The 15,266-nt window shown below is 38.5% G+C and overlaps 1 protein-coding gene across 1 annotated transcript in view; it reads right to left on the bottom strand.

Moving 5' to 3' along the window:
- cmip (c-Maf inducing protein) overlaps positions 1 to 15,266 on the bottom strand; it is a 29,451-nt gene that overhangs the window by 7,329 nt on the left and 6,856 nt on the right. Inside the window, exons 2-15 of the mRNA XM_077193572.1 lie at positions 12,222 to 12,347; positions 12,085 to 12,135; positions 11,072 to 11,233; positions 9,554 to 9,595; positions 9,197 to 9,259; positions 8,328 to 8,408; positions 8,131 to 8,234; positions 7,253 to 7,357; positions 5,990 to 6,361; positions 4,141 to 4,206; positions 2,659 to 2,685; positions 1,805 to 1,853; positions 1,334 to 1,441; positions 1,110 to 1,226 (exon numbers count right to left, since the gene is read on the bottom strand). Coding sequence (XP_077049687.1) covers positions 1,110 to 1,226; positions 1,334 to 1,441; positions 1,805 to 1,853; positions 2,659 to 2,685; positions 4,141 to 4,206; positions 5,990 to 6,361; positions 7,253 to 7,357; positions 8,131 to 8,234; positions 8,328 to 8,408; positions 9,197 to 9,259; positions 9,554 to 9,595; positions 11,072 to 11,233; positions 12,085 to 12,135; positions 12,222 to 12,347 — 1,473 coding nt within the window. The remainder of the gene's footprint in view (positions 1 to 1,109; positions 1,227 to 1,333; positions 1,442 to 1,804; positions 1,854 to 2,658; positions 2,686 to 4,140; positions 4,207 to 5,989; positions 6,362 to 7,252; positions 7,358 to 8,130; positions 8,235 to 8,327; positions 8,409 to 9,196; positions 9,260 to 9,553; positions 9,596 to 11,071; positions 11,234 to 12,084; positions 12,136 to 12,221; positions 12,348 to 15,266) is intronic.

Genomic DNA, 15,266 nt, shown 5'->3' with positions numbered 1-15,266 from the left:
TGGAATTTGACATCTGAACGTAGTTAAACTAACGAGTGGAAACTTTAATAAACACAAAAACTTAGAGCATACAAATATAGGATGAAATGGTAAAATATCAGCTGACATTTAAATTACATTTTAATCATTGCAATGCATTCTGGGATTGCCAAATACACAAAGGATACATGCAATGTGTTCCTGGGTACATCGTTGGCCACTGTGTAATCAGAGTGTCGACTAACTGGTCCACTTTACTGTTTGTTCTGATCGAGAACTGCCAACTTAAGGCTTTAAGTGATCCACTACAGTTTTTGGTTTTTTCATGTTGTTTACGGGCGAGCTTAACTGAAACAGTTTACAAAAAACAAGAAAAAAAAAAAAAATAGCAAAAACATTCTTAGAATTTCGGTCTGAATTAAAATATAGATTATTTAAAGCGGAATATACAATTCTGCACATGGACATCTTGTTTACTAAGCCTAGTCGTTATTTCTTCCTCAGAAGCATTCATTAGTACCTTGTAAACACAACTTTGTTTCTCAGGAAGTTGCATAATGCTTGCCAATCAGATAAAACCGGTCAGGGAACGATCTTTGGTCATGCCCTTTAAAGCTGAGACTAGCAAAACTGTGTCCAAAATCAGCCCCTATTCCTTTAAATAGGGTACAGCCATTTGTAGTGGAGTCCGAAACGATAGTGGAGGTTAACAAGTGCACTCATTCAATCCCATAATGCACCGCAACAACAAATGTACAACTGATGTACACTCAACAGCAAGAGAATACCCATAATGCACTGTGAGGGTCGTGCCGAACAGATCTGACTACAGTTTGCTAAGTTTTAAATAATTATTAAATAGCAATCAGAAACTATGCAAAAGCGGCAGCCCTTGCGGCGTTTCGAATTCGATCACTCGTTTTTATTCACTCCTTCAAGTGGACTATATTAGTGGAATAAAATAGGGAATAGTGAATGGGGGCAATTTCAAACACAGCTTAGGTCTTAGATGCTAGCAGTCTACTGTTTTGAGGAGCCTTTAGGTTGAACCGTTCATGATGCCAAAAATATGTTACTTAGGTGGGTACCTTAATACATTTCATCTCAAAGCAACAGTTAGTGATTTGTACCTCCACCATGGTCTGGTTCCCCCGCAGGGCCAAGAGCATGCAGGGTCCCAGTTTATTTTCAGCCAGCGACAGTAGAAATTTCTTCGTCTTGTAGCAGGAGCCCATGAGGATGTGGACCTGTGAGGATGAACAATATCAAACCATTCAACATCAAGTAGATACAGTGACAGGACAAAGATCAAACTAAATGAGACATCTCGTATTTCAAACAAACACTTTCATACCATGCTAGCGAACAACTCTCCGTCATCGTCACAAGCTACGCCTCCTGGACTGTAGAGCTGGAACCACCCGTCTTTACCAGAGCGCACGCTGAGCAAACAGGAGTGGACCTGTGAAAGACAAACACACATGCATTTATAAACCATTACTAAGCTTATAGTGGAAATATTAAGTACACTGTAAAAAATTAATACTATGATTATTTATCACAACTTAAAATTCAATACTAGAATAATAAATAATGTGTTGTTTCAACTTAAAAAATATGTTTGTGCTTGACTTAAAACATTAAGTGCAGTTAACTTTTGTGTAATTAAATTGGATATATCAGTTATATCAGTATATCAGTTATCTCAACACATTTTAAGTTGTTATAACTAATTGCAGCAACATTTCTTTTTACAGTGTAAGCATTCGCCTGAACTAGTAAACTAAACAACACCCTTTCTGCAAACAACAGTTTCCTGTCTCACCTCTTGTCTGGGATCTTCAGCAAACCTCTGAATGACATATTTCAGCTCTCTGTTACAAAAAAAAAACAGCAGATCTGTTAGATGACAAAACATGTCGACAAACACTTTAAGCAAGAAATTGCCGCAAATAATTATGACAAACCAGTAATACTTTTTCTGAACAATAGATTGCCCTTTCCCATGCGACTACAATGAAAAAGGACTGTAAGCTTAAAAAAAATGCAAAAGCACCATAAATGTATAATAAAAATGGGTTAATTTTAAAAAGAGCTAGTGAGGGTGTCAACATTTTCAGTGAATAATGACTGGTTATAATGAATAAAAGCTGTAGTATGGATTCAGAATTATTTTATGGTACATTTGTGTTGTTTAGATTTTGAAAAACTGAAAATGACTGGCCAGGACACTTAAAAACATCTCCTTTTGTTTTCCACAGAACAAAGAAAGGGTGAATGAAATAAGGGTGAAAATAAGGGTGAGAAAACGTTGACTACATTTTTATTTTTGTATAAACTATCCCATTAAATATCATAATGACTCAAACCCAAAAGGGAATCCCATCATCATTTACTCACCCTCATGTTGTTCCAAACCTGTATGACTTTTTTTCCCAGCGGAACATTACGGAAGATATTTTGAATATGTTCAAAGAAAGAAAAAAAGTTGTACAGGTTTGGAACGACATGAGGGCGAGTAAATGATGACGTAATTTTCATTTTTGAGTCCTATCCCTTTAACAAACCAGATTGCTAGTCACTGACATTTCATATCTTAAAGCTTTTAAATAGTTGAACTGAAATAGTTCCGTATAGTAGGAGGGTAATGTCACTTATAAATGTCACAATGTCACTTACTTTGTAAATTTGGCATGTGCGAGGGCCCTGGAAGAAGAGAAAAACATTGACTTGACTCAGGTACACAAAAAAAAGAGGGTGTCGTCATTCCACATAATTACACAAGTTGCTTTCTGAGTCTACATGTAGACGTGCTTGCCTTAACACGCACAGTGATACAATTTCAAGTAATCTAAAGTGTTGTGCATGTGTGTCTGGGAGGACTTCATCAAATGTTTTGCATGTGAGCTCTGGGATGCTGTTGTTCACTAATGAAGGCTGAAAGCTCGGCGTGGCGTACAAGCGCAGGTGAGCCCCCCACCTGTGGCAACTGCAGGGCTCTGCAGAAGACCTGTAATGATGTGCTCTGTCCTGCAGGGCCAATTACAGGAGCCACAAAGGACCCGAAACGCCTCACCCAATACCCACAATCCCACTGCAGAGCCCTGCTGCGGCTCGCCCACGTCAGTACTCTGCCCTGCACGCCGTTCCTCGAGAGACCAGCCCACCGCACATACACAGAGAGCCCCTGGTAAATTAATATTGTACATACCCTACCGTCCAAACCTTGATCAAAAGTTTTGACGTTTTTTAACGAAGTCAAGGCTGCAATAATTTAACCAAAAATACAGTTAAAATAGCAATATTGTAGAATACTGTTACAATTTAAAATAGATGGTTTCTACTGGAAATTGGGTAACACTTTATTTCGATGGTCCCTTTTGAACATTCTGTTAACTATAAGTAACTTTGCAACTACATGTCAACTAACTCAGAGTATTAGTGGAGTGTCTGCTTCATATCTGCAAACTCTTTATTGTGATGCTCCTCCAACAGACACTCTACTGACTATAAGTAACTTTGCAACTACATGTCAACTTATTCTACTAACCCTACCAGTCTACTAATACTCTAATGAGAGTTAGTAGACATGAACGTGCAATGTTACTTATAGACAACAGAATGTGTTAAAGAGACCATCAAAATAAAGTGAAACCTTAAATTGTCATTTATTTCTGGTATTTCTGTTTTCTGTGGCAAAGCTGAATTCAGCTGTCATTAACTCCAGTCTTCAGTGTCACATGATCCATCAGAAATCATTCTCAAGAAGCATTTCTTAATATGATCAATGTTGAAAATAGTTGTGCTGCTTGATATTTTTGTGGAAATCATGATCATTTCTTTTCAGGATTCTTTGAGGATTACAAAGCTGAAAATAACAGCATTTATTTGAAGTAGAAATCTTTTATAACAGGAATTTAATCAAATTCTGATCCAATTCGCCAATGCAATGTTGTGCAAAAAACAAGTTCTACAGTAAATAGAAACATAAACGTGATGGAAGTGGAAATAAATTGCAGCAGCTATTATCGTTTTCAGTATTATCTATTCAATTTCATTTTCTAATTGTGTAGCCCTAGTTAAGAGTTAAAACAGACGTCATGCAACCAGTTACAAAGAAAGCAACTGTGAGCAGGCTGGGAAGGGAGTAAATGCCCTTACTCTTTCGGGAAGGGGATGGGTTGAAGAAGACTGGCCAGTGCTGGTCTCCAGTCATCGTAGTCCGATCTGCAGAGAGAAAAGGCCAGAGGAGAAATTAGAGATTCAGAGGCAGGAAGAGCGAGAACTGGAGAAAATAAGAACCTTATGTAAGGTTGGCCAGTAAAAGCTGAAACCTCTTTGGCCCTGCTGTGATCTGCAACCGGATGGTTCATCATAAGATCAGATAAAGGAGGTAAAGGTTAAAAATGGATTCCATTCAAGGAATCGGTTATAAATATGCAGACAGGTTTATGGTCACTCCTCCCTGTGATTATAGTTGAGTCTGGTTTTTTATATACAGAAATGATCATTTATACACACCATGTGGGACGATTAGCAGTGTTAAAGAGTAACTAACTAAAAGTAGGATTGCTACACTACATTTTTCAGTGCAAACTGTTTTTAAAATAGCGTATGTTTTTCAGAAAAGTTTGCTCCGCCTAGTAAAGATTTTCGAATCTCCATTGGTTCGTGGCAATTACACAATAGGTAGTTGTGCGCTGAGCCTTCGCCTTCTTTTATGTGGAAACGTTCTGTGGTTCCTTTTCAGTCCATCAAGGTCAAAAGCAAGTAAAACATGAACATACTAGAGAGCTGCTTTATAGTAGAAATTGAAGCTGTAATTCTAATAGAAAGCGATACTAGCAATGCTTCTGCATGTTTAATACTGGAAAGCTGCTTGCTTTATAGCAATATATTGTATAAAGTGGTATATAAATAAACGTGACATAGCCTAACTTGACTGAAGTGTCGAATTGCAGAGCTTCAGATCAGGTGCTTTCTTAACTGCTGTTTTCTCACCGCTGTCATTTTTGTTGCATGTTTATTTGTTATTAAGAGGTAAGCGAGGAGCACAGATTTACAGATTCATCTAAACGGCGTTCTGGCAGCACTGGGATGTTTGAGTCCAATACTCATTTTCCGTAGAATAGATAGACGATACCAGCTGCGCTTTCTCGCTCTCCGACAGTGAGTTACAAACAAACCCGGCTCCCCTCACTCACTAGTTTCATTTGTTCTGGATGAATATTTTTGGTGTTACAGAGCTTGAATTTCGGCGTGGGACTGTGCATTATTTTACTCATTCCTGCAGATTTTGTTTACACACCCAAAGAGCGCACATCTAAAGCCGCCTTGGTATTAAATAGAGTACTTTTTCACGCTTAAACAGTCAAATACAAACAAAATAATGACAAAATGTTGTGTGCGAGTATCCTCGTTAACAAAGTCAGTTGAGAAACGCATGTGTAACAGTATAATGAATCCTTGCATCAGTTCTTAAAGTGACGGCAGCCTAATATATCAGCTGCCAAATTATGAGATAGTAGTAAAAATATCTACATGGCAGTTTTTCCCCATGGTATTGATATCAAAATTGTGGTCAGTGAAAATGCTGAGTGACTAGTAAATTCGGAAAACCACATGCCACAGTGGCCGGTGAGCAAAAAAGTTAAAGTTTAGCCCCGTCTATATATATATCATAATAATCTCATCATTATCTAAAAGTGATCATGCCCCAAAAAGCTTCAATGTAGTAGCTACTTGTTAGTAACTTGTATTGTAGCTAACTGGTAGATGGTAATTTAACTTCATTAAATTACCACTAGAATGTACTCGGCAAGCTCATCAATTAGCATAAAATCTATTTAACCTTATTTATTTGAGGTCCTGTGATGAAGCCAACATTTCCCTCTACCATGTGAGCAGGTCTGACAGCCATTACTGCCTAAAGGAACATCTTAAGACTGGACGAAAACATGTATAATTAGAGCGGAATAATAAAACAAAGATCCAGTGACGGCATACTTACAGCATCTTGAGGATGAGGGCGAAACAGCCAAGCACTCTGTCGGCGTGGGCAGGCAGCTGAATGGACAGGGCGTTGAGCGCAGGGCTGACCAGTAGACAGTCGATCAGGTTGGGCTCGCTGTCGCCCTCTGCAGGGGGCTTGCGCAGTGTGTTAGCGGTGTTGTTGTTGCGCTCCAGCTCTACTAGGATCTCGCTGGAATTGACGATGGAATTTGGGGGTGAAAGGGGCAGGGCCGAGGGTGGAGACAGGGTGGAGGTCAGGGGTGGCGTGGGCGGCTCGGGCCGCAGCAGCCGCAAAGGCATGGGCGGTTTTCTCTCACTTTGCTGCTGACAACCGTTTCGGATTTCCTTGAGACTGGGAGAGTTGTCCCGACTAACAGAAAGAGAAAGAAAACGAAAAGACATAAGCCACTTTCCATGAATTAAACTATTGTTTGTATTATATACACACTACTGTTAAAAAGTTTGGGGTTGGTAAGATTTTCTTAATTTTTTTGAAGGAAGCCTGTAATTCTACCTAGAAAACCTCTGGTTGACAGTCAACATTTTCAAAAGGTCAATCAACTTTCACTGTCCATTAGTTTAAAAAGAAAAAAAATGTAATATTATTATTATAGAGTTTTGGGCCCTTTCCATGGAAATTGCCATATTTGCATACAGTCCTACACAAAGCACCAGGTGTTTAATTTGCTAAAAAGCCACTGTATTTGACTTTAATTGACTATCAAGTAACTATTGGACATACGATTCTGGAAGGACAAAATAAACAGGATGAAAACATGTAAATGTGCACCTTAAATATCCATGAACTTAACAGTAGTTACGGAAATTTGTCGAAAGGCCATTGGAGAGTGAAAGAGAGAACAGATAGCAACAAAAAAACAGAGATGGGGCAGTGCAAGGAAGCCTGGGGAGTGAGCTTTGACATGTCTTACTCTCTTGAGTAATTGTGAATCATGGAAACTTTTGAAAATAGTTCCTTATTCCTCTTAGGTGGGTGCACTGCGACACAGAGGCTCAAAGTGATGACACAAACAGGACAACTGAGACCAAAAATGTCACTACACCCATGTCGTTGTTGTTTGACACAGACCAATAAAAGCAGTTGGAAATGAAAGCGTGAATATTTTAAGACGATTTAAGAACCGGCACATACAATATGGTGCCGTTGAGATGGCAATTATGATTCAGAGAAATGTTTTGAGCTCAGGTCCCAGGGGTACATCACATCTCATGGGTTGGAAAAGCAGTGAATCGGACGCACCTGTTGATGAACTCTTCGTAGCAAGAGTAGATGGCAGCAAGGCATACCGCCACGAGATTGGGGAGAACTCGAGGATGAGGGCACTGTCCGGTGGGACCGTGCATGCTGTAATAATACATGTAAGAAAAGGTCAGGTTAGCACAGCTCCTGTGTTCAAACGCACACAAATGACAGCTAAAAGAAAACAAAGCTGTAACAGGAAGTAAGCACAGGGCTTGGTCCTAAACAGACCATTAAAATGACACAGTCTGATAGATAAAAGGACATTACAGTTTGTGTACATATGAAGGCCTGTTCTTTGTACGCAAGTGAGGGGGAGTCAGGATAAGGTAACATTGTGTCCCACTCCTAACCAGGCGGGATGCAACGAGATTCCAAGCTTTTATTGCTTACCGGATTGCATCGGGTAAGGTCACATGTTTTCTTAACAACAGTTTTGCCTGCAGTAGGCTTGCTGCGATAGTCGGTGTTACCGGTGTTTAGCCGCAACACCAATTACATCACTCCCCCCTCCCCCATTCCCCCCCCCCGGCACCGCCGCCCACCACACCCCCCCTGCGCTTTCGTTTAGATTATTTATAGTAAAAAAAATAATTTAGTTCAGTTAGAGAACAGACACTACAATTAAAATAAAATAAAGCAAGCACAGATCAACAGCAGTAAAGGCACCTATTTGGCAATATTCTGGATTTTGGAATCCAATGATAATAGGGAACCTTCAAAGGGTTAATTGTGTTTTTCATTAAGAATAATAATGAACCAACCATTAAAGCAATAGCTGCCCCCGAATTGCCGCTTCGTCGATTAACCAGTGGGGAAATTTCCCATGAAAAGTGATGTGTGTAAGGGGGGGGGGGGGGGGGGGACCTGTCACTCACCTGTGAATGAACTTCTTGACCACTTCCATGCCAGCGTTTAGTTCATTCAGAGCCAAAATATACTCCTGAGTAAAGAGACGGAGTCTGGGGCATTTCCCAAAGTCCTGGATCGAGAAGAAAAGACCAGGAGAGTCAGTCAATGATGGTGCGGTGACGCGTGAATTCAAGAGCACATCTGGCGTAGTGTGCACACCCACCATGTTGTGTTTGAGGATTCTCTGAACCACTGGAGTGAACACTTCAATCACCACCATCGACCGAGGACGCTCCCTACAGTGCTGCATAGAGGAACACAATAAAAAACAATCTCGATGAATACATATATTATTCTTAATCATCAGAATCATTAGTCCCCTAATAAAAAAAAATTACTTGGTGAAGTGTTGATATCACACAATAATACAACACAAAAGTTTGGAATTGGTAAAATGTTTTTGAAATGATTTAATGATTTCTGTTATGCTCATCAAGCCTGTAGTTACTTTATCACACATACACTAAAAAGTAATATTGTGAAATAACAATTACAAGTAACTGTTTTAAAACTATTGTAACAAAATAATTTTTTTCTGTGATAGCAAAGCTGAATTTTCAGCATCCTTAAAGTCTTCAGAAATCATTCTAATATGCTAATTTGCTGCTCAAGAAACATTTCTTATTACTATCAATGTTAAAAAAAACAGTTGTGCTGCTTAATATTTTTGTGGAAACCATGCTACTTTTTTCCAGAATAAAAAGTGCAAAAGAACAGCATTTATTTGAAAAATATTGTTTTAACATTCTAAATGTATTTATGGTCATCACTTTCGATACATTTTATGTGTTCTTGCTAAGTATTAATTTCTTTGCAAAAAATAATTATTGTTACAAATATGGATAATGCCCTTTTTAAAATGCGAAAGGGTTAAATACTTAATACTAATACTTTTATTTGAAATGTATTGAACACAAGCCAAAAGATTTTAAACAGTAAAAAAATTAAAGATTAAAAAATAAAATACTATTTCAGGTTTACAATACTAAACTCATCCATCCCCTGAAGAATAGCCAGAATCATCACATTTACCTTGCAGAAGAATTCACACAGGTCGGGGGGAGGGTGGTTATTCTCCAGCAGGGGTGCGATGGCCTACAGACAGATTCTAACCATTAGTCACCTTCTCCACAGACATGTAGAGTCTTGTTGCTTTTCATCCACATTTTCAGGAAATGCATAACCTTCAGAGGCTAATCCAGCACATCTGTGCATGCATGTCTTGTTTCTATGGCAGTACACTACATTTTCAAATTAATTTTATTCTTGAGCAGGTTTCACTGAGCCTTAAGACACATCACGTAACCCTGCCTTTGTTAGCAATGGAGTTTAACACTCTTGTGTGAATGTCTTTTCATATTTTGTTTGTAAAGAAGCAGCCCCACTCACCACAATGATGTTCTCATGGTCCTGAGCGCTGAGGTTAGTGTTCTGGGAAGGAAATGACATGAATGCACTGTTGAGAAATCATTGGCCAGTGACTCAAAAACCAGCAAACCCTATTTTTAAAATCTTAAAGCCTTCTTTAGAAAGCCTGTGTGATTCAGGGATTCAGCCTTTGACCCAGGGCCAGTGGGAGATCTATTTTTAGAACTTTTAAAACATTTTTTAGAGTTTAAATGCTTGGTATCGGGGATATTAAAAGACATAATACTAATCTGCAAATAAAAGTACAGACGCAGCCAATGTTTTAATTTCGGCAGGACATTTTCTAACAGTTTTCCAGTTAAAACACTCTGAGGAAAAGGAGATCTTCGTTTTGGAGCAGTTGTGTACTGTTGCCATGTAAAAAAAAAGGCTCAATTAACCACAGCTACAAGGGCAACCACAGGTAACTTAACCTGAACATACTGCAGACTCAAAATGAGTGGCAACTAGCACCTCAATTCACAGATGACACTCATAGCCAGAAAGGAAAGCAGAATGCTGCTCGAGTTCTAAAAAAGAAAGATGCCAGCTAAACTTTAATGAGAAACGATCTGAACGATCAAACATTTGACAAATCTGATGTCCTCAAACAGAAAAGGGACTCTTAAATGCACAAAAAAAGTTATTTTAGGGTTGCCATCTAATCACTTATAACCCTAAATTAGGAACTGCAAAGTTGATATGGTATTATGTTCCCTACATGTGGTTGGCTCTGTCATATCTTTTTTTTTTTTTGCCTGTTTATTTGTGAAAATGTCTTTACTGTCACTTTTGATTAATTTAATGCGTCCTTGCGGATAGAAATGGTTAATTTATTTAAAGAAACCTCACTGATCCAAAATTTTCCAAAACACTTTCAACAGTACACTGATTCAGTGCATAAGTTTTTGAAGAAATTATTTTATGTAAAATTATACATAGAAAATAACCATGAATAAAACAACTAAATATTGTACAAATGAAAAGTATTTCTCATATGGCAATTTTCTCTTTTAATTGTAATTTCATAATTGAACTGTAATTGTACATAAAAATATAAAACAAATCCAATTTTATTTCAGCAAAAAATCATATATCTGACAAATCTGAACTCCTCAATAAGAAAAGTGACTAACAAATGCACGCACATTTTTCTTTTTAGAGTTCAGTGTTGCTAACTTGTTACTTAAATTAAGACCTCTGTCAATATAAATTGTTTTGTTGCCTGTTTAGTTTTGTCCATCAAGTGAAATTTGTAAATGCAATCGCTTAAAAAAGTAATAGCTCACTTATCATCACTTATCGTTTGAAGTATCATTATCCATGACGATGACGTGTTACACATCAAAGTTTTGGGCAGACATACAAGCAATAATAGTGATGCATGCCTTAGCAAGCACAATTAAATAGCTTTGCTTAAGAGAAACACTCAATTCTAACAACATTTATAATGAATCTTACCTCACCAGTTAGACAGGCATGTAAACGTGTGTGATGTACCTCAGCAAGCAGGGTGGAGATAATTTGCAGTGGTGCCTGATGGATGGATTCGTCCTGCAGGGGTGAGGTGAGGGCCATGTCCACCAGGGCCCTGATCTCCTTCAGAACCACGTCCCAGCGGCTCGGGTTATTCAGAACCTTGCGGTACTTGTAGATCTTTTTCTGCGAATGAATCAGATAACCCAGATTACACAAACCTGCCTTTTAACAATGTGACCAACAGTTATGAAACCAGGACACATTTTACCGCCATAATGCAACAGTGGTTATATACTACTTTACAGTGTGAAGTATGTTGTGAATTTACCTAGAAATGAGCTGTGATATTCAGGTTTGGGGATTTAGTTTTAAGTTTTTATTTTGTTCCATTTTATTGGCCTCGAGTATGGATGTTTTTTCAACAGGCATTTTTAAAAAAAGGTTTAAAAACACACTTTTCGCATTCTTACTACTAGTTAAATTTGTCTACTAGTATTTGTCTTACAAGCAATGTACAAAAGTCTTTAGCAATGTAGTAGAAATAAATGCATTTTTTAAAGTCTTGAAAATTTCCACCACATCTAAAAAATGTGTTGGTGGTGGCAGTGCAGAAGAAAAATCGAGACATATACATTCACTCATACACATTATATATATATATATATATATAATTGAAGCAAAGGTAGAAAATTATACAAAATATTTCTCTATTTCTCACAATAATATTCAAATGGTTTATGACCATTTAATTTTTTCCTTCCAAAAACGATAAAGTGTGGAAATATTTCTTTGTCTTGCTAAGACAATCATGCTCTTATTAACTGACAAGTATTAACTTTTGAAAAATCTTTATCGAGGCAAAATTGTTCACAGTGGAATTGAAGCCACAACTGAGGTACTGAATGTGTAATTAAGTAGTGAAAGAAACACCCACATACGTACTCTGATAAAATTATACTTAACTAAAACCATGCAAAATGTCATTACACCAATGCTTTTTTGCAAATCTAGCCTTCCTAGACGTGTGACCTTACCTTCCACTGTATAGAGTGAAACCACTGGTCCCGCAGATAGCTGTTAGCAGCCTGTGAGCGCACACAAACATTCACAAATTGAGTCAGAGCATAATCGCAACATGAGTGTGATGAAACTGTGAGGGGGCTGGAGATACCTGCAGGAGGACCGTCCCTCCAGGGAAGCTTAGCTGGACACAGTATTTGGGGGCATTGTCCCAGGACAACAGCTGCAGGTCCTCTATAGTGCTATAAGACAGAGGGGCCTCCATGTATCCTGTGGGCTAAAGAGACAGGAAGAGACACGTTCATATTTGCAGAAAATATTCAGGGCTTTAACAGCTCTCAGGGCGAACTTGACGTACCGCATTGTCCACCTTAAAGAAAGCTCTACAGATATCGCCATGGAAAGGTGGTTGTATTATTTATTACTTAGTTTGCATAGAATATCAAATGTTAATAATATGACGATTGCCCTTTGAATGTCAAGCTACACCTTCGAAGTTGCATTGTACAACTGCTGACGTACAAATATTTGAGGCAACGTCCCCCACATAATAATTGTTTCAAAGGTCAGTAGCAAACTTGGTTGAAGTTGAAATTGAACTTGGGAGTTTTGTGTTGCTAGTCACAATGCACAGCCTACATTACGCATTTCAGCACGGCAGGGTTATCATTCTTGTTTTATTTGGACGTATAAAATTGCATTGCGAATCTCACAAATGAGAATAACACAAAACTGCAGAAATGAAAACAGATTTCATACTTGTTATAATTATTTGACAATATCTAGGCCTATTTAGAAATAGACTGGGATTTTTTATGTGAAGTAGCATGCAACTTCGAAGAAATTTGATGTTGCATCTTCTTATCTACGCCAGTGGACATAGATTGTGGACAACAGATTATGAACAACTCTTTATACATCTGGTTCTCCATTTGGGCCACACATTTACAGAGAATTTGAGGTTCCCCTTCTTAACGATTTAACTTAATTTTTTGTCACACACAAACCAGCACATTTCTCAGTTCCACTCCTGACTGAAGTGTTGGTGATCACATGACCTCAAATGTCAACAGGCTGTTCCCAATCTCCTTCCCTCTACAATAGCACACTACAGCTCTTCCTTTATTAGCCGCCCTCCCTTCTTTGCAGCCCGGCAACAGGCTCGTCCGTTATTAGTGCCGCCCTCCCTCGGCTTCTTTGCACAAACAGGCTATTGCTTTATTTGCGCTGCTTTCCCTCTAGACTCAAACCAAACCACAGTTCCTGTATTTGTGTCAGCCACCCAGTTCGAGCAGAGCAAACAAGCTGTTCCTTTCTTTGACTCATTCTCTCTGCGTCTCTCGCTCGCTCAAACAAACAGGCAGCTCGTCTCCGTATAACCGAATAAAACAGGCCTGTCTTTTATTTACATCCCCCACTCTTAGGTGATAGAGAAACTGGCTGTTCTGCAACATAGGTCCTGCTCCCTCTGTTGCAGATTCAAGAGGGCTGATTTCTCTTCCTTTTAAAGGGTCGGTGTGATAAGTATCTATTGAATGATATCTCATTTTTCAAGAAATCAATAAAAACAAATCTGCTAGCAGGCTTGTGGTGGGTGGAACACGTGAAGCAAAACAAGTGGCCAGAGATGGCAGAAACCCAGAAAACTACTGAAGTCTAACTTGTCTCTCATAAAATCAGGTTAAATAAGTCATCACAGGGGTTTTCATATACACACACACAAAGGACTGCCATATCGACAATTTCCTGTATGACGAAGTGTCGGCAACTTGCGGTGAGCTTGATGTTCTATCTGCTTATCTTTGTCACTGTCCTTTCCTCTCTCTCGCTCTCGCTATCTGTCCTCCTTTCCACATCTCTGTTCCAAGAAGTCCTCTGATTCTTCTTCCTTCGTCTCATTCAGCCAGTTTTTCATGGTGCAGTTCTTCTTTAAGGAGGACTTCAATAGCTCTCCTCTCACCATTGCTATGTTGCCATGGAAACAAAGAGATGAAATAGAGACATACGTTTTTTTTGTTACCAGGGAGATCCAGATGGAAAACGATGAGGAGAAAAACATCAGTGTGTTCAGGTGGTGTCTCTATAACTGACAAACTGATCTTGGAGAGCTCCCATCAGCGCTGCACCTACTATACCATGAGGAAGCACAGCGAAATTTCTCAGCTTCTTATATTGATATAAAGAGCTGAGTGACCAATATAATATAGATATGTATATTGGGATAGACAGACATTCCTAATGGCAGATTAAAATGCTAGTGTTGGGCGTAATGCTCCATAGTCCTATCGTCCAATCGTCAGCCTGTGAGATCGGCGATACATGATATTATCATGCAGAGGGGAGGGATAAACAATAGTTTACTTATTAGATCATTTATTTGCTTATTTATTTACTTGTTTCTTTTTCTTTACTCATTTAATTACTTCCTTTGTGTATCTGACTCAGAGTATTCCATTTATTAGGCATATGGCTGTTGTGTTGTTAAATAAAGCATTAAAAACCAAAGAGTATTTTCAACATGTCAGCGGGAAACTTGCAAACACATATCCTCTCATTTAGTTACAGATGCAGCATTTTGACTCTAGTTCTGTACGAGATGAGAACACATTTTTATTATATATCCTGGGTCGTGAAAGAGTCTGCTTTTGAGATACATTTTCCCCTTACTATAGCTGCTGCGAAAAGCTCGCTCTATCACGCGCATATGCGCACTTAAATAAGCCTAAAAGAATAAGGTTAATAGACACATTAACCTTATTCTTTTAGGCTTATTTAAGTGCGCATTAGTCTGCATTATTATTAAACTGCATTAGTCTATAGGCTAATCACATATATTTTGTCCATTTTGCTCTTTAGTAATCGATATCAGCATCAGACATCTAAAAACCAATAATAGTTGACTTGACCACTAATGTATATGTAATACAATATGCCATGCTATGTTGTGACTTCAGTCGCCACCAAATGTGTTGCTAGGCACACCATATTGTGGATTTTAGCATGGCAGGACCATGAAAAATGGTTAGTGCATCCAAAAATTTTAATTCTGCATTTACTCACTCATGTTGTTTTCGCACATCACGCAAGCATTTAAACTTTTGTGTTTATTACAGTATGTGTGCGTCGTTGTAAATCTGTTCATCATATAAGCCATTGTGTCTCTTCAGAAGACTTTGGATTAGACCACTCTTTTTTT

The sequence above is a fragment of the Siphateles boraxobius genome, unplaced genomic scaffold (genome assembly GCF_051911475.1).
Source record: "Siphateles boraxobius isolate OS27281-9 unplaced genomic scaffold, OSU_SipBor_1 31, whole genome shotgun sequence".
Lineage (NCBI taxonomy): Eukaryota > Metazoa > Chordata > Actinopteri > Cypriniformes > Leuciscidae > Siphateles > Siphateles boraxobius.
The sequence above is the reverse complement of the archived record's forward strand: the minus strand, read 5'-3'. Positions and strand labels throughout refer to the sequence as shown.